Genomic DNA, 19,909 nt, shown 5'->3' with positions numbered 1-19,909 from the left:
CTCCAACCACAGTTTAGCTGGAGCCTATCTATTTACGTCGCAAACCAACTGACAGGAATTCCTACAAGAGACATTTAATTCTTATTTTGTTCTTTGTTCTTGCTGTTTTTTTTTTTTTTTAACTCATATGCAAAGGATCTGGGGTTGAATCAAATCTAAGAAGTTTATTGATGTTTATTATTTTGACTTCAGTTAATTAATTCAAAGCTCTTTATAGTGCTAGAATAACAGAGATAATCTCTTCTTACTTTTAGTGAGAAGGGATCTACTCTTTTGATCTTGTTATAAAGCAAGAGGATATAACTGGATAAATGTGAATGGAAGGAAAATATTATTTTGTACTGAGACTGTGTCTATTTGTAAGAAAAAAATTACTAATTTGATTAGTTCATTTTAAAATGCCACATGAATGTTATATACACACACAAATAAATATATACAGAAAACTGCACACATATATATATACATATTGTCAAATTATTATAAAACTCTTGGCTGACCTTTCGCAAGACGTATCTAAAGAAGGATTTTTCAAGTACTGTTTAAACCGCAGTTCAAAAGCCTGCCCTATGGTATTTATGACATCTTGGGCCATTCCATTGTGGCATTCCAATATGTGACAGGCTGCAAGAGGACATACAAAAAACAGTATTATAATAAATTTTTAGAAAGAGAAGATTACATAAAATCAAAATACTTCAAAACCATTAACTGATATGAATAAAAAGGAGCAGGACTACAAGTTCTCTGCAGCCATGAAATGGTATAAGGAATACTTCACATTTCACATGAATCAAAGAGAAGAAACATTCAAATTTTACACCAAAATATATCCAACACTTACAAATTGGGGGCTCAAGGCAGGGATCTGGGGGCCACATTTTTATAAAAGTACACTGATTTGACTAACAATGTGACTAATGTTTAACTGCTAGCTCTTGAATTCAGCGTAAATGATGCTTAGGGTAGTAATCTACACAGAGGGCGAAGTTTGAGGTTTCATCTTTGTCCTCTTTGCATGGTATGTTTTGGAAGATTGAAAAAATATGACTTTCCAAATCGCTTCCAAAAGTGGGGAAGGAGCTGTTGGTAAAGATAGGGGCTTTGAAATACCAACCCCCTCCCCTGCCGCCACCCCTTTTTCCTGTCATTGCTACTACAAAACACTGAAAAGTACAGCAATCCACATCTTTGAAATTCCACTAAAGAACTATCTTCAGGGCCGGGCGCGGTGGCTCAAGCCTGTAATCCCAGCACTTTGGGAGGCCGAGACGGGCGGATCATGGGGTCAGGAGATCGAGACCATCCTGGCTAACACGGTGAAACCCCGTCTCTACTAAAATATACAAAAAATTAGCCGGGCGAGATGGCGGGTGCCTGTAGTCCCAGCTACTCGGGAGGCTGAGGCGAGAGAATGGCGTAAACCCGGGAGGCGGAGCTTGCAGTGAGCTGAGATCCGGCCACTGCACTCCAGCCTGGGCGACAGAGCGAGACTCCGTCTCAAAAAAAAAAAAAAAAAAAAAAAAAAGAACTATCTTCAATAAGCATCAGAATCAGCATTGGGTGAAGGTGTCATTACCAGAAGATAAAAGAGTTTATATTAGATACTTTTTCTGAAACACAGTCACCGGGAACTCGCTAGTTTTCACACAAAAATAAACAAGTTGGGGCGCTGGCAGGCATCCGACTATTATAAATGGGTAAACAAATCTGCTGCTGCCACTGAAAAGAGGAGCTTGTGGTTAGGTGCTGTAAATTAATCTCTCTATACCATATGTAACATCATTCCTGCCTTGGTGAGAATATGGCCTTGCAATATGAAGATATAATGACTGAAGTTTCCTAACGATGACCTAGAAAGAGTCCTAAGGATGGCTTAAAGACAGAGGCAATAAGTCTCATGATGAAGTTTTACAAAGGAACACTGGGATAACCTGAAGAATTGAGAGATGAGGAAAAGCCCAATAACAGTTTAATATACACAAGAGTGTTGTAAAAATTGTCAGCTATTCTCTGAGAATAGGAAAGCAGGGAAGAGGCAATGGAGTGTATTGAGAATCAGATTAAACAATAGGGAATGAAATACTCTTAAAGGAGTGCATGGAGAATCAGATTAAATACCAGGGAAAGTATCTTGGGTCTCAGCATTTTGAAAACAAACCTGGAACACATTACTAAGAGGGATATCTGAGGAGAGGAGAGACAGCTGTCTTTATGGACTGGTTTAACTAGGCTAACTTGGAAGCATGATTTTATGCTTTGCATTGTCTTGGAAAAAATTCGTATTTATTTGAAGTAAAAGGCAATTCATTGACATCTAATAGAATTTGTAGAGTTGATAACAGTAAGTTATAACAGAACCTATAACAGTGTTTCTTAGCCTTATGTTAATAATCATCTCAAGGAGTCTCAGATATTCTCATTTCAAAACTAATTTGACTTCTATTTAAAAATTTTGTCTGAACACTTTTGAAAGGGGTGTGTGTGTGTGTGTGTGTGATGGTGGTGTGGTGGCATTACTAAATCAAACAAGGCTAAAGTGTCAAATCTTCATTCTTACAAAGTTGTCCCTTGAAAGTACAAATTGGATCCTGAAATAGACTTAGGAGCTAATTCCAGTTTTGAAACCCAGTTAAGAATATCTATAAATTTATCTTTCCTACCAAAGGAAAATATTTGGTCTATCTTTAGACTGCCATTTTATATTGTTCCTATATTTTTCTCCACAGTAGCTTTACATAGTGACCAACAGATAGAAAGTGCTCTAAACATACTTGTTGAATGAATAAAGACTGATTTCTCTGAATCATATGAATAGTTCTACTGTATGAAATTGTCTTTGAGTTGTTTGAAGTGAGAACTGCAGTGGGTCCCTGCAGTGGGACATGTTCTTATAGCCACTAGGTGATATAAATGATTTCTTTGGTCATTTGTGGAAATAGTCTCCTTTTTGCTAGTCAGGCCTCGTATCCTGAGACCTAAAAAGTACCCTTGGAGATGTATCCTCCAGTTGAGCCAAGAGAAGCTGTGTTACATTATAAGAAAAGGTAATTCACTAGTCCCAGATACTTGGGAGGCTTAAAGGAGGGAGGAGAGAGGTTCACTTGAGCCCAGGGGTTACAGGCTCTAGTGTACTGTGATCACACCTGTAAACAGCCACTGCACCCCAGTCTAGGCAACATTGCAAGACCCTGTCTCTAAAAAAGAAAGGAAGAAAGAGAGAAAGAGAGTTTACACAATATGGCTTAAATTATCAAATATGGCTTAAATGGTAAAATACCTCCTAACACTAATATGCTAACAACCTAACCAAATCAATACTTTTTTTTTTTTTTAAAGAAAAGGTAATCCTTTTGTTTTTAATCTCATAAATTCTCAGTCCAATCAAAAATGAAGTCAAGGCCAGGTGTGGTGGCTCACGACTGTAATCCCAGCACTTTGGGAGGCTGAGGCAGGTGGATCACTTGAGGTCAGGAGCTCAAGACCAGCCTGGCCAACATGGTGAAACCCCATCTCTACTAAAAATACAAAAAAAAAAAAAAAAATTGGCTGGGCATGGTGGCAGGTGCCTGTAATTCCAGTTACTTGGGAGGCTGAGACAGGAAAATCGCTTGAACCTAGGAGGCAGAGGTTGCAGTGAGCCGAGATGACGCCATTGCACTCCAGTCTGGGCGACAAGAGTGAAACTCCATCTCAAAATAATAATAATAATAATAAATAAAAATAAAGTCAAAATAAAAAGTCATATCAAAATGGAAACAACAATTTTTGCAATTTTATTTTTTCTTAGGATTGAGGAGATGTTGAGAGATAAAGATGAGGACGACAATGAGAGAAAAAGGATACTTAAGTATAAATAAATGAATAAATAAATAAATACGAAAAGCTAAATTGTACTTCCAGTAAGGGAGATGAGAGAATAGGACATTTAAAAGAACTCCGTGAAAAGATTCAGATCTGAGTTCAAGTTCCAATTATGCCACTATTTATGTGACCTTGAACAAGTCACTTGATGGCAAGGTTCTTTTCTGCCAAGACAATGCCCTGAGTCATCTTTGAAGCCCCTTTTTGTTTTACAGAAATCCTATTCTTCCTCTGTCACAGAAGCTCAAACTCTCTGAGGAACAGGGCGGCATGTGGGTACACAGAAATGAATGAATCAATCAAACATATCAACTAGCCTCTACCGCTTCTGGCGTACCTCTAGAACCTTTTACTTATCTCAACTTTTCTGATTCTGAGGCCTTAAGGTTTGGGTCCTGTTCATAAGCTGATGCTATCAACATAATTTTCTGCTTTTCTTTGGATTAGCCTATTACTACCATATTACTTTATTTATTATAGAGACAGGTGTCTCACTATGTTGCTTAGACCGGACTTGAACTCCTGGGCTCAAGTGATCCTCTTGCTTCAGCCTCCCAAGTAGCTGGGACTACAGGCATGACCCAGCACACCCAGCTCGAGAAGACTGGACAAAAATAAAAGAACAAACAGTGGTGTCTGTCTGTCCCCAGGCAAGAAGCAACAGCAGACAAACAGACTGACCCCATGCAGATGTTCTGCCCAGTCTCACTACCTCCAGGGAGCACACGTACTTTCACAGTTCCATTGTTGCCACTCATAGACATGCTATGTTGCTCTACGGAAATGGTTTTTTTTAGGTTGGTCATGGGACAGGATAGAGGTGGGCTTTGAATCACATATAAATATGCCCATTTCCCAGGATTAGAACCAATTCCAAAAGCTTGGCCAAGAATTGCCCAATTTTCAGCTAAAGGGAAAGAAGAAAGACACACATATATATGTCTGTATATAAAAAGAGCCAAGTTACAAAAATGCGGGGGCCTTTTCAGTGATGTGGTAACCTTGTTGCCAAGGCCTGAGCTTGGCTTTCTGTGTCGGGAATCAGATGAAAGTCTGGATTTTTTTCATCCCACCTGTAGCAGGATGGGCTCACACTTCCAGCCCTGGGTATCAAGTACTACACTAAGATTCAAAAGAACCTGAGATATATATTAGTCTGTCTTTTTAATTTCGAATTAGGTAGTCATAAACAAGAGGATTAGGTAGTCACAAACAAGAGGATTACAACTATTCTTAAAGGGTAATAGACCCTTCTTTACTAGTTTTATATATGTGTGTGTGTGTGTATGTGTGTGTGTGTGTGTGTGTGTGTGTGTGTATGTGTGTTTGAGACGGAGTCTCTCTTTGTTGCCCAAGCTGGAGTGCAGTGGCGCGATCTCACCTCACTGCAAGTTCTGCCTCCCGGGTTTACGCCATTCTCCTGCCTCAGCCTCCCGAGTAGCTGGGACTACAAGTGCCCGCCACCACGCCTGGCTAATTTTTTGTATTTTTAGTACAGACGGGGTTTCACCATGTTAGCCAGGATGGTCTCAATCTCTTAACCTCGTGATCCGCCCGCCTCGGCCTCCCAAAGTACTGGGATTACAGATGTGAGCCACCGTGCCCGGCTATATTTGTTTTTAATAAACAGTGTTTTGGTTTTGTTTTTGTCTTTTCCTTTTTATACTTAGAAAACTAGAAATTCAAAAGTTCAGCTTTTCAGGTCAACCACCAGATGGTGCTATGGGATCAAAGCAGGGAATCCTCCACACTTTAGGAAAACAACCTCAAAGAGGCAAGCCAGTATTCAGTTCACAGTTAATTAATACCACCAGGACAGTCGTACGCATACTGTATAACTATAAACATAACTAAAAATAAGTGAATTAATTTAAGTTGGTTTTACTGGTTTTGGGTTTTTAAAAAAAAAAAAAAAAAAAAAACTTTCTTCAGAGACCCAGAAGCATGGCCTTCCTATATCCAGGTAGTCCAGGCAGTCCAGTCCTCTTCACAGACTACATTCAGAGAAAATATTAAAACATTCCTGGACCGCCACATATTTGGAGTAAGACAATGTGGATGTCCTGAGGACATTTACAGCAATTACAGAAGCAGAGTGTATTAATCACTAAGTAAACTCAAAATATTCTTACTGGAACTTACCTTTTCTACAGAAAAGGCCTTTGATAAAATGAAGAGTTCACTAAAAGGTCCTAGCCAATATGGCAAAAGTGGAAACTGCCCTGATTTAAATGCACTAATGCTAAAAGCGAATCAAGCAAACGGAAGAATGGGAAGTTTCAGGATTGTCAGCATGAAGCCCAGTCTCCTCTGCTCATCTCCACTTAACATCAACCATACTCTCCTCATACCTGCAGTCTGGCTCCTGCCTTTAGAGTTCCACAGAAATTGAGCTTTCCAGAGTGACCAGTGGCCTGTTAATTGCTGGGCGGAATAGCATCTTCCCACCCTCATGCCCCTTAACTCCTTTCCAGTGTGTGACCATCTGAGATGTCTCCTTCAGAAGAAACTTGCTCTTCCCCTTTGTTAGGTAATACTCATTTCTTGACGTCCTCCCCTCACCTGACAACTCCTTAGGCAAATTACTGTCTCCTGTGGCTTCTCCCATTCCCTGATATCCTTAGCCCTCTTCTTTCTGGGTTCTGCTAAGAAGTTGTAGTTTTTTCCGAACCTGCTGGCCTGCCCTGCCTCCCTCCCCTCCCTGCCAGCCCCAACCCCAGTCCCACCCCTAGCCCTAGACCTACTCTCTGGGCTTCTCTTATCTGCCATTTTATCCTGGATGAACCAAACTTGCTAGTTAATTTTATAACATCATCTTTCTGATTTCACTATTTTAAAACATTTATTCAAGGGTTTAGGATATTTTTTCTTTTTATAAATGTAATAAATATTCACTGTAAGTTTTAGAAAACAAAAAGGCCCCAAGAAGAAATAAAAATTACAGAAAATTTCACTATCCAGTGGTTATCTCAATAACCACTAGGAACATTTTGGAATATGTCTTTCTCATCTTTTTATAATGTGTATCTACCCAGAAAAGTCACCTGGGATTATACTACACACAATCTTCATAATATGTTTTTTGTATTAACAGCATTGTGAATATTTTCCCTATATAATTACTTATTTTTCTACTACTAGCTTTAATTGCTGCATCATAGTACATTCTATGAATTCGTTTAATTTGCTACTCATGAATACTAAATTAATTTTGTCTTATGATATAAATAATATACAAAAATGATCTATATTGCTTAATCTTTGTACATATCCTAATTATTTCCTCAGAAGTAAAACTGCTGGTTCAAAGGCATTTACATTTTTAAGACTTTTGATGCAAATCATCAAATTGCTGTTTAAAATGTTTGAATCTAAACTCTTTATCAGCAGTGTTCAAGAATAGCTACTACTCTAAACCACATCTTATCTTTTTTCAATGTTTGAAATTTGGAGATGAAATATGGTGTCTAATTATAATTTGTGTGTCTTTGATTGCTAGTGAGGCTAAAGTTTTTTATTTTTCAAGTGTTTCTTGGTGCCTTGTCATGTTCTTTTGTGTGCTCAGGACATGGAATCTGTCCATCCATTTATTGGCCGGGTAAACTTAGGAAAACTGCCTTATTTTTCTCACCTCCACTGTTTTCTCCTATAAAAAAAAAAAAAGGAATGATATGTTTACATACTCCCTAGGGCTGCTGTGAGGATAAAATGAGATAATGCAGACGGAGTACTGAAAATGCCTGGCACATAGTGAGCATGAAATAAATGGTAGCCATTTTTCTTTGCCTAATTTTTTACTAGATTATTTGTTTTTTCTATTTATAAGAATCCCTGTTTCTTTAGTGGCAACACCACTCCATATCACACAGAATAGTAATAATAGCTACCATTTATTGCTTAGGTGCTATAAGCCAGGTATTGCGACATTTGCATTGCATACGATATCTCATTAAATCCTCGGGAACATCTGATTCCTATTTCTTCATCAATTTAAATATCTAAATAGTCATCAAGTACTATTAGTTCACAAATTTGATCCAAACTGTTCTTTCCTCCTCCAGTGCCATTTAGAACATTACACACTGCCCGGGACTAATGAGATGTCCTCTAAACTGAACTCTATAATTCCAGACGGCTTTTCTGCTTTCCAATACCATTTTTGTTTTGTTTTGTTTTTGAGACGGAGTCTCGGAGTCTCGCTCTCTGTCGCCCAGGCTGGAGTGCAGTGGGGCTATCTCAGGTCATTGCAAGCTCCGCCTCCTGGGTTCCCACCATTCTCCTGCCTCAGCCTCCTGAGTAGCTGGGACTACAGGCGCCCACCACCTCGCCTGGCTAATTTGTTGGGGTTTTTTTAGTAGAGACGGGATTTCACCATATTAGCCAAGATGGTCTCAATCTCCTGATCTCATGATCCACCTGCCTCGGCCTCCCAAAGTGCTGGGATTACAGGCGTGAGCCACCGTGCCTGGCCTCCAATACCACTTTTAAAGACACAACTGCCAGAAAAATGATCATTTAGTAATTTCAGAATAGCAGAACCCATTATAATTTTTTTAAAGCTCAAAATATTTGATGGCTCCAGTGACCTCCTGGCCAGTATTCAAAGCCCCCCACAATCTGTCTCTGGTCTAACTTTTCAGCTGTGGGACCCCTACTTCCACTCTTTCCTTTCTCTGCAACCCCGCCTTTACACACACATTCACACACTCTGCAAACACTTGGCTGTAAGCTCTCATTACACTGCTCTTTCACCTGTGTCTTTTTTCACTTAACTCCACAAATCCCAAGCATCTGCTATGTTTCAGGCACTGTTCTCTAGGCATCTCTCTTTCTCTATGCGAATCTTATGGGTTATGTTTCTCCCTCCTACTGAATGATATACCATGGTGGGATTTTCCTTCCATATTCTTTAATAATTATTTGTGTATTCAAAAGCTGTGTCATCACCTCTTTGCAGGTACTGTTAGTCCAAGGGCTCAGGTTGGGGGAAAAGATGTAGTACTACAGGAGTGTGTGCAAGCAGGAGGTATGTTGAGAACACAGTGTCTTCTCACAGAGATTTTTATAGCCAACCTATATGAGAGAGGACGAGGAGACCAAAAAAGGAGGAGTAAGTGATAGAGACATATTAACTTTTAAAACCAAGAAAGCTACCCTATGTTTCTAAGTTATCTTCTTGGACACACCCATTTTCCTACAGGAAAGAAAGATGTAATGAGGGAGGAAAGAAAACTATGCTTTCCACGTGTTATGCAGATGTTATTATTCCCACTTAAAAGATAAGGAAATCCAGGTTCGAGGTTGTGAAACAATCTGCCTAACTTCATACAGTGAGATGATGAAATAATTATGATTCCAACCCAGTCTTTTTGACTCCAGCATCAATCTTATTTCCTATACACAAGCTAATGGCTAAAGAAAGAAAAAACTGAAACCTTGATTTGGACCGCTTCTATCCTTCACCTCCCAGCCAGGACCTCACTCAACAGTTCTCACCATCCTGGCTAACATGGTGAAACCCCGTCTCTACTAAAAAATACAAAAAACTAGCCGGGCGACATGGCGGGTGCCTGTAGTCCCAGCTGCTTGGGAGGCTGAGGCAGGAGAATGGCGTAAACCCAGGAGGCGGAGCTTGCAGTGAGCTGAGACCCGGCCACTGCACTCCAGCCTGGGCGGCAGAGCGAGACTCCGTCTCAAAAAAAAAAAAAAAAAAAAAAAAAAAAAAAAAAAAAACAGTTCTCACGAATGGGGATTCTCAAAATCCCCATGCCAGGATCCCCAGGGGTCCTCTTCAAGCAGCTCACTCTGACAAATGACTCAGGCACCAGAACAGGAGCTTTCAAAGTGAATATGCTGCATCATAATTTTATTTGCCTCTCTTGTTTCACTTAAGCAAAGGGAGAGCTTTGCAAGCATGTGGATCTTTCTTGGCCATCACCCTTAGCAACGACATACATTAATCTTTGAACTCTTCACCATCATTTACTTAAAAGCAATGACATGCCCAGAGATATTCCATGACTGATGGCAAAGTTACTAAACATCTAGATTTCCCGATGCATTTTTTTCTTTCTTTCACCCTGTCATTTCCATGTTAAGACAAAAAGTGTTGTTGTTCAGAGGCCTTCCCAGAAATAGCAAGCAGTTATTATTTAGGGAAGTTCAGGCAAGGATTAGAAGTTGCCCTTTTCTGGTATCCTTGGTTGCGCCCTGTTCCTACATCCCCACTGTCCCATTCACTAGTTCCTGTCTCTCTTGCTCACTCTTTGACCATGATTCATTCTTATTTAGTTTAGAGTGGGTCAGTTTTAGTGGAGTATTTTATAGTGTTTATCCTCCATTCCTTCCTTTTCATCTTTTTGCTGCCACATTCTTTTGGCAAACATTTGCTGAGGATCTACTGCGTGCCAGGCTCTGTGCCAGCAGCTGGGCTTCATAATTTCATTTCTGACCATCACAATAGCTTCCAAATGGATATCCCTGCCTTAAGTTTCTCCCCAAACCCATCTACTACATCCTGCTGCCAAACCAATCTGTCTAAACTCTACTTTGTAAACAGTACTCTCCACCCATCTGTCCATGGGATTAAGTCCCTACTTATTAGCTCTCTTGTATCTGTCCTATAGATGCCTTTTAGACTTTTACATTGTGAGGTCCAGGGTGTTCTATTTATTTACTCCCCAGCATGCCATGTGTATTTCCACCTCGGTGTCTCATAGCTCTCTAAATTTTCAAGTCCTACTCCATGTCCACTTAATAAATGTTTGGGGGCAAACTCCATCCCTGGGACAGCAGAGGATGTGGCCTAACTAATATGTTCTAGTTAAGGAGGAGAAGCAACTTAACACTTCTACCTAAGAGGAGTCTGAATGTCCCGGCCTTAGGGATGAGAAGCAATACTAACCATGTGACCTTGCTAAATCCTGAAACAAGAATTCCCATCAAATCACTCTTCCATTCACTCAGTCATTCGATAAAATAGTTTTTGAGTATCACCTATATGCTAGGCATCGTGATGAGTGCTAAGGAACAACAGCAAGTAAGAGAAACAGGTTCCTGCCCTCATAAAGATTTTAGCCTAGGAGAAAGGACACACTAAACATACAAACAAGTGCAATATGTGAGTAAATAAAATATTAGGTTGGTGCAAAAGTAATCGCAGTTTTTGCCATTAAAAGTAATGGCAAACTGTGATTACTTTTGCACTAACCTATAATAGAAATGAGGAGTGTTAATGAAAAGAGAAATAAGTATTGTGATGCAGCAAGGTAGGATATGCTACTGGAGACAGGAGGTGCTATCAAAGAAGGTCTCTGAAAAAGAGGCATTTAAGCAGAAATCCAAATGGTGAAGTCAAGCATTCAAAGAGATACTACAGGCTCTTGAACAGCAAGTACACAGACAGCCAGCCCCATCTACCATAACCACAATAGCTTCTCCTTTGAGTACACAAACAGCTAAGCCTTTGGTTTGTGGATCTTTAAAATGATTTAAATTTCATCTATATAGTTTTTCTACTTTGCTGTGCTAACAGGGTGATTTATTTCCAACTCAAATTTGCATAATATTTCTAGAATCCAACATAGCACCCTGGTGATACTCATCACTCTGTACATTGAAAATAATTGTTGGTTACTTTTTAGAGTTGGTATATACCAGCTCTTTAAAAAACCTGTAAGTTGCTTTCCATACCTCGTTGATTAACTGGATCTTTAGCTACGTAGGCAACATAGTCTGTAGTATCCTATAAAAAAGGGAAAATGACTGTATTTAAAATGGATGAACTGCACTGTTGAAAGAAACATATATTTCGGAAATGATACTGAGGCAAGGACTTAAATACAAATGTTATTATTTAAAGAGACAAGAAAAGCATTGTAAAAGGAAACATAAACAAATATACACTATATAGTTTAACAATTATGGAGTCCATGTTCTCTGTCCATTGGGGAAAGAATCGGAAAATTAAAAATTTAGAGGCAGACTGTCATTAAGAATAAAATAGAAAGCAGATAGGGAATATGTGAGGACATATTCTTTAAAAATGGCTAGGGACTATGATGCTATCCTAGATTGAAAGTTGAAGTATCAGGGATTATGCAATCACAAAGGTGACATAAACTAAGATAGGGCATCATGATTTCCTGTTGTCCAAACGTATACCACATATATCAGAAAGTAAGTTGACTAAAGAGACATGTTGGATTTTGTGGTTGTTAGCTTCCTTGTATGCAGTGCAAGTTAACTTAAGGGATGATAAAGTGAAAACACAATGAATTTATGTGATCAATATACAGAAAAGAAGAATCATTTTTTTAAAAAAGAGAACCCCTGAAAAACTTAAGAAGTTCAAAAAGACATGCACTGCTGACTTTGTAAAAACAAACAAACAAAATGCCACTTGGTAATCTCAGTTTTTATTGAAAACAATAAGCTGATGAATGATAAGGTTTTAATAATTAAAGATGCTTTTTGTTATCTAAGTTCTCGGGAAAAAATACACACAATGCCATTTGCAGATCAGAAGTATGACTCTCTAGAGGGAAGATGCAATCAACTGGCAGGAAATAAAAGCCCATGTTTGTAATACCCTCAAGGACAATCACTTAATAACCCACAATGAATCACACAGGAAGCGGATCTCAGGGTCAGCATAACTCATCTTGGGCAATTAAAAAAATAATAACACATACCTAAGTAAATTTATGCAAAAAGAAAAAAGGTTTTAAATATCCGCTAAATAAATAACGCCATATCTATGGGCTTTGTTTTATATGAATTTAGAAGGAAAACCACAATTGCCGGGGACTTTGCCACTCTTATTCAAGTGAAGAGGTGGTGTGATGCCAGTCATGCTGTCTGGTAGGTCCAATTATGGGAAAGAGGCTGTGAGACCTCTCCAGACCTCAGTTTCCTCATCTTCAAAACAGCCTCCAACACTGGTATAGTTCTAAAATTCTATAGCTGTAAACATTTGGGAGAATTTACAGAATGCTAAAAGTAAAGCACAAATAGCAGGGGAAAATATGTTTAAATGTATTTAATTTTTGACATATTCACAATGCATTTTTTAAGTGGAGAAAGTATATATAGCCATAGAGACATTACCAACAACTGTTTTCAGGGCTGACGGATGGAAAACAAGTTAACTGTTTTTGCAAAGAGAGTAAAAATGAGGGCGAGCAAAGGCCAAGAGATGAGAAGACTTCATTATTTTTGAAATTTTGGAGGAAATCTTGGAGAAAAATTACTATGTTGGACCACAGGGACTTTTAAGTCAGCTTCCAACCCTTGTATGTAGTTCGCCCTAAAGCTGTAAACTATCTCAGTTAGTATCCTAAAACAAATATGGGCATGTGTGAGCAATAGTGATAGTAGTTACTTCTTGTGACTGTGTGCCAGGCACTGTGCTAACACTAACCACGCATCATTTCACTTAATTCCCACAACACTGTCAGGCAATAGGGATTATCCTCCGTTTACATATGAGGACTCTGGAGTTTAGGGAATTTAAATAAGTCAAGTCTACTTGACTCCAAAGCCTGGCAGTACATCACACTGCCTCCCTGACCTGACGGTAAAACTTCATAGAGATGATTTCTAATGCCAGTGCTTAGGGTGGCTCCAGACTTCTATTTTACTAGACAGGTGCTTTAACCAACTAAGCCATGGCACTGCTGCCAGATTTCTATTTTAAATTTGAATCAATAGGCTTTCTCACCAGCTTCAGAGAGCACCTCTCAATGCAGCAGGTACAAACTTTCCCCATAGTGGCCACAAATTATTTACTGTTTGTTTTCGATAGGAACGGTGCTTTGGTCAATTTAAAGAACTAAAGGCACGTGAAGAGAGTAGGAAAAAATTTAAGATTCTGGAGAACAATAATAGAAATCATTCAGGGCATGCCTTGGGTAAATGACTGTTTGCACACCAATTCTAACATGATGACAACCCGGGAGAAATTTAGGGCAAACACCAATAATTATTTTTCATACTACACGTATAAACACTACTTTAAATCTCTTAAGAAAAGTATTTGAATTCCTTCATGGATGACTGAGCTAGGAAGACGAGAAAGTGCTGGTATTTTTCAGCCCGGATTCAGTTGACCCTCTCTGTCAGCCACCATCCTTGGTGTTCCTAATGAGGCCAGATTACAAGGCTGGATGGAAAAGAGTCCAGATAGGCTCTTGGGCTCAAATAGCAGCTGCTAAGCACCTGACACCTTGTATGTCCCTTGTTTGCTAGTGGGAATTCACAATTAGGCATCTGTGGAATTTCTTGGGGAAAAGGTAGAACTCTTAACATTTGGTTTACTTTTAAAAATGGCAGCATCATGGAACTAATATATAATAGTTATTTGAAAATAACTACACCCCAGGCTAAAAGATGAGGAAGTAGTAATGCCTAAAGGGGAAACCGAATATCCATTAATTAGAAAACAAGGGTTTGAAATCCTATGAAGGCTGCTTTTCTTCCATGTGCTTCGTGAGCCAAGATCATGCCACTGCACTCCAGCCTGAGTGACAAGAGTGAGATTACAAAAAAAAAAATCATGTCTTGGGTTGACATGCTTAAATACTTTGGGTCATTGGTAGCCAATGTGAAGACAAGTAATTATTGAAGTGTTTTTAAGAATTGCCTAATTTAAATAGCATTAGCTACATATTTTATACACAGGTAAGTTACACCAACACCCAAGTGGAAGAACCTGCTTAAATACTTTAGATGCCAGTAAATGAAGCAATGATTACAGAGTAACTTCAGAACTTTACTTCCTTTTGCAATATACAATTATTTCTCCCCCATTGAATATTTAGCAAAAATTTAAAACAAATTAAAACTACCATGATATCAGCTGCCAGATTTAGTTTTTAGCATCTTCTATATCTTTCTTGGGTTTCTAGGTTGTCGTCCTATTATTGATGACTCTACATTTTATTCCTCAATTAGAAGTGAAAACTAAATGTGGTAGATAGAAAACAATCAGTTGCTAAACTGAATTTTACTGGTTCGTTCCTGAAGGATATAATTTTTTTAAAAGAAATGCTTTGCAGAAAAGAAGGTAATACATTCTAAGAACAAGGTCTGTGTATGTTCCCCCTGTTTTCTTGACATTACTGATGTTTAACCCCTATGAAAGTTGTACTCTGTCCTCTTCTAACCTTTCATCAAAACATATAGAAGGTTAGAAGAGGAAAGAGTACAATAAAAAGACCGATAATGTCACAGAGTGGCAAAAGCATTCTTCTACTCCCTCAGTTTAAACAGATTTGCTTCTTGCTCAGTTGCAGGCTCCCTGGCTTCAAAGCCCCTCTCCTTTTACTCTGGTCCAGAAATGGTTCAGTAGGGAGTCAAGGAATGACACTCCATTCTGCAAAGTAGGCTTGGAGAAATCCTGTACAATTTCCAGGAAATGAGTACCACACGACCTCTTCTTAGTAGAGAAGAACTACAAGTTCTCTCTCCCCAGCTCAGCATTTCCTCCATGAGCTCCTGCAAACCTGGTTGCTCATTCCAGATTAGACTTAGTTAACTTGGTTGATATACCAAGTCCAGTTGATTAGTAAAGTGTGCCAGAAACTCTGTTGAGAAGAAATTCTAAGGAAGGATTGAGCAACACATGGGTGACATACTTGCTTTTCATGACCTAGACATTATCAACAAGAAGCTTATTAGATGATAACTCCATGGCTAATAACATAATGGAGCACTACTAGTTTCATCTACTAATCCAAATATTTTAAAATGTAATGATAGGAAATATTTTGCCCAAGGTAAATTTTTTATTATCTGCTACATGTAGCTATTCACAGACTGTAATCGTATGTTAGGAAAAGACATGTAGTGGCTAATATGGTTTATGTAAAAGTTATTTTATTTTTTTTATCATCCAGCCCCAAACATCAAGAAGTTATTTTAACTCATAAAAAGAACTTTTGTGAATCCATACTTACAGGATCCCCTCCAGAGGCAAATGAAATAGACTGCATATGATGATTTGCAATAATCTGAAAAACATAAACATGTATGCTAATATAATCATTATTTCTAGTTACATACAGTGTAACAGTAATAGACATACATTTGTTTGTTTTGTTTTTACCTGATCAGCATCCCTTTGGAAACCACCCCACCTACGCTCTATAATAATCTCATTTAAACCACGAGATTCTGGTGATTTTGTGATGCCCATCTCACTGCCCTTGCCCACCCAGGTGGAACATTATCTAGGGCTAGCCAATCAGAAAATACCATCTCTCTGGATACAGCAGAGCCAATCAATGTCTTTTGAGAAGAATTGAAATGAATAATAGGAGAGAAAGCCTCTCTCTCTGCCATTAAAAACTATGTAAGCCCAAAGCTTCTGGGGGCCATATTATGCTGCCATGTGAGAAAAGTCTGCTGGAATATGAAGTTTTTCTTCTGATGAAAATCAGAACGGAGAACTAACAATAGGAAAAAGGTCTGCTGGTAACATTTGTTCCATCACTTTAATCAATATATTTCACCCTGTCCCTTTATATTTTTGTTTATTTTTGCAAAAGTTAGTTTGAATTTGATTTCAGTCATTCACTACTAAATGCATCCTGAGTAAGGCACTAACATTAAGACTTCTAATATGAGTAAGAATCGCCAAGTAAACTGCATTAATCAGCTAAGAAGACTGTCTTTTCTTTGAGAGTCTAGGATTGCTTGTTTGGAAACCACAGTGTAATGACCATTGGCAGAGCCATATTTGTCATGCCATTTTTAAGGTTCATTAAAACACCAACTATGCACCTATTGACCTAATCCTGTTTTCAGAATTGTGTGACAGAATCTACCAAAGCTGATTACATAAGATGACCAAGCAGTTCTATTCCTACATGTATATCCAACACAATTGTGTAAATATGTGCAACAAAAAATATTCTCAAAGAAGATAATAACTGCCCTATTCATAACAGCCCTAAATTGGAAACAATCCCAATGATGACTATTGTAATATTCAAATGGTGGCATACTATATAGCAACAACATGTTTGTTGAGCAAAAGAAGCCTAATACAAAGAATATATACTGCATGGCTTAATTTATATGAAGTTCAAAACTAGGCAAAATTATGGTATTTGAAATCAGAATAGTGGTTATTTCTGGAGCACAGGAAGAAGGGGCAAACGGTTTTCTGGGGTGCTGGAGTTTCTTGATCTGAGTATTGGTTATACAACTGTTCATTTTGTGATAATTATTATGGACTTGTGTACTTGTCTACATTTATATTTCAGTAAAAACAAAGTCAATATACAAAGATCAATGTCACTCCCATATATCAACAATAGTCGGCCGGGCACGGTGGCTCACACCTGTAATCCCAGTACTTTGGGAGGCCGAGGCGGGCAGATCATGAGGTCAGGAGATCGAGACCATCCTGGCTAACGTGGTGAAACCCCATCTCTACTAAAAATACAAAATATTAGCCGGGCATGGTGGTGGGCGCCTGTAGTCCCAGCTACTTGGGAGGCTGAAGCAGGAGAATGGCGTGAACCTGGGAGGTGGAGCTTGCAGTGAGCTGAGATTACACCACAGCACTCCAGCCTGGGCAACAAAGCGAGACTCTGTCTCAAAAAAAAAAAAAAAAAAAGCCAAGTAGACACTGTATTTGGGGGAGAAAGGTACACTTGTAAGAGTACTTTAGTATAAAACTAATAAGGATCATGTAATGCTTTTTGGAAAACTTAATTGAAGAGTATAAATAAGACCTGAACAAATAGGAAGATATATATCACTTTCACGGATGAGAAGATGGTATGACAAAGCTGTCAATCCTACCCCAGATTAATTTATAAATTCCATGCAATTCCAATAAAAATGCTTCTAAAATTCACATGGAAGAATAAATGTGCAAGAGAGCTAAAGCAAATTTTAAAAGAACAAATGCATATGAATTCCCTTACCAGATAAGAAATATTATAATATCATATTCAAGATGCCCCTAAATTCACATGAAAGAATAAATGAATAAGAAGAGTTAAGGCAATTTTTTAAAGAACAAAGACAAAATATTCCTGATCAAACAGCAAGATATAAAAGTGTAGAAATTTCACAAGAATTCAAAGTCTAAAAATAGACTCATGTATTTAAGAACTTTTAGTCTATGATAAATGTGACACCAAGCAGCAGTCAGCCAGAAATTATGTGTCCATGGTGAGGAGAACTAGAACAGAGGCTCCCAACTCCCCTGGCCACAGACCAGTACCAGTCGGTGGCTTGTTAGGAACCGGGCTGCACAGCAGGAGGCGGGCAGTGGGCGAGTGACAGAAGCTTCATGTGTATTTACTGCTGCTTCCTGTTGCTCACATTACTGTCTGAGTTCTGCCTCCTGTCAGATCAACGGTGACATTAGATTCTCATAGGAGAATGAACCCTTTTGTGAACTATGCATATGAGGGATCTATGTTGCATGCTCCTTATGAGAATCTAATGCTTGATGATCTGAGGTAGAGCTGAGGTGGTGATGCTAGCGCTGGGGAGTGGCTGCAAATACAGATTAACAATAGCAGAGAGGTTTGACTGCACAGAGACCATAATAAATCAATTGCTTGCAGACTCATATCAAAACCGTATCAGTAACTAGCAAGTGACACTTAAGCTGCATCTGGTGGCAGGCTACATAGTGGCAAGTGAGTTGATGTACTTCAGTTTGTACAGCTGCAGCTGATGGCAGGCTTTAAGTCAGAATCTGACGATTTTAGTTTGTGCCTGGACCGCCCATTATCTTATTTACCACTTCCATCCATGCCTCTTTCCTGCACCGTGCACTTTCTCAGTCACAGTTTTGGTAAGCCCATAAGCTAACCCCAGCCAAAATGAGTAAAAAACAAACTTCACTGGAGAGCTTCTTTGAAAAGGGAGAAAGATCCACGATGAGACTGCAGAAGACTTTAAGGCTGCCAACAAAAAGAAAGCTGCATTTAAAAGAAAATACCAAGAGTCCTACTTAAAATACCAGTTCATTACAACAGGTGATTCACATTCTCCAAGCTCACTTTGTATAATAGGTAGCAAGTGGCTGTGTAACAAACCCATGAAGCCTTCTAAACTGCTTTGTCACATGGAGACCAAGCACCCTGCATTAATACTAAGCCTTTGCAGTTTTTCAAAAGAAAACAATGTGAACATAAAGAATAGAAGCAATTATTGAAGGCTACCACTTCATCAAATGTGTCTGCACTGAGAGCATCATTCTTAGTGGCTAACCACAAAACTTGCTTACTTGCAAAGTGGCTGCTTTCAAAGTTACACTGGAATCATGGGGGTGACAAATGAACACTGAGATTTCTGACATTTCAAACATTAGCAGAGATTTTGAAAGAGACTGAGCCAGGGTCTTCTTTCTCCCAGCTGGTGCATGATCACCTATCTCAGCTTTCCAAAGATTTTGAGCATTACTTCCCGTATTAGTCAGGGTTCTCTAGAAGGACAGAACTAATGGAATATATATATACACACATATATACATATACACACACATATATATACACATATATATATATGTAAAGGGGAGTTCATTAAGTATTGACTCACACTATCACAAGGTCCCACAATAGGCCGTCTGCAGGCTGAGGAGTGAGGAGAGCCAGTCCGAGTTCTAAAACTGAAGAACTTGGAGTCCGATGTTCGAGGGCAGGAAGCATCCAGCACGGGAGAAAGATTTAGGCTGGGAGGCTAGGCCAGTCTCTTTTCACATTTTTCTGCCTGCTTATATTCTAGCCAAGCTGGCAGCTGATTAGATTGTGCCCACCCAGATTAAGAGTGGGTCTGCCTTTCCCAGTCCACTGACTCAAATGTTAATCTCCTTTGGCAACACCCTCATAGACACACCAAGGATAAATAATTGTATCCTTCAATCCAATCAAGTTGACACACAGTATTAACCATCACACTTCCCATCCACAAAAGACAGAATGGATCTGTGACCCATTTGTGAATAAGCCAGGTGAATCCACTTTGTCCATGCTAGAAGAGGATCAACTGCTTGATATTGCAAATGATGGTGGCCTTA

The 19,909-nt window shown here is 38.9% G+C and overlaps 1 protein-coding gene across 1 annotated transcript in view; it reads right to left on the bottom strand.

The window, feature by feature from the left end:
* Positions 1–19,909, bottom strand: part of SHC4 (SHC adaptor protein 4) — a 149,131-nt gene that overhangs the window by 34,945 nt on the left and 94,277 nt on the right. The window contains exons 5-7 of the mRNA XM_033190186.1: positions 15,822–15,875; positions 11,557–11,608; positions 501–624 (exon numbers count right to left, since the gene is read on the bottom strand). Of these exons, the coding sequence (XP_033046077.1) occupies positions 501–624; positions 11,557–11,608; positions 15,822–15,875 (230 nt within the window). The remainder of the gene's footprint in view (positions 1–500; positions 625–11,556; positions 11,609–15,821; positions 15,876–19,909) is intronic.

This window comes from Trachypithecus francoisi, unplaced genomic scaffold (assembly GCF_009764315.1).
Source record: "Trachypithecus francoisi isolate TF-2019V2 unplaced genomic scaffold, Tfra_2.0 Lachesis_group3, whole genome shotgun sequence".
Lineage (NCBI taxonomy): Eukaryota > Metazoa > Chordata > Mammalia > Primates > Cercopithecidae > Trachypithecus > Trachypithecus francoisi.
This window is presented reverse-complemented; position numbering and strand designations above follow the sequence as displayed.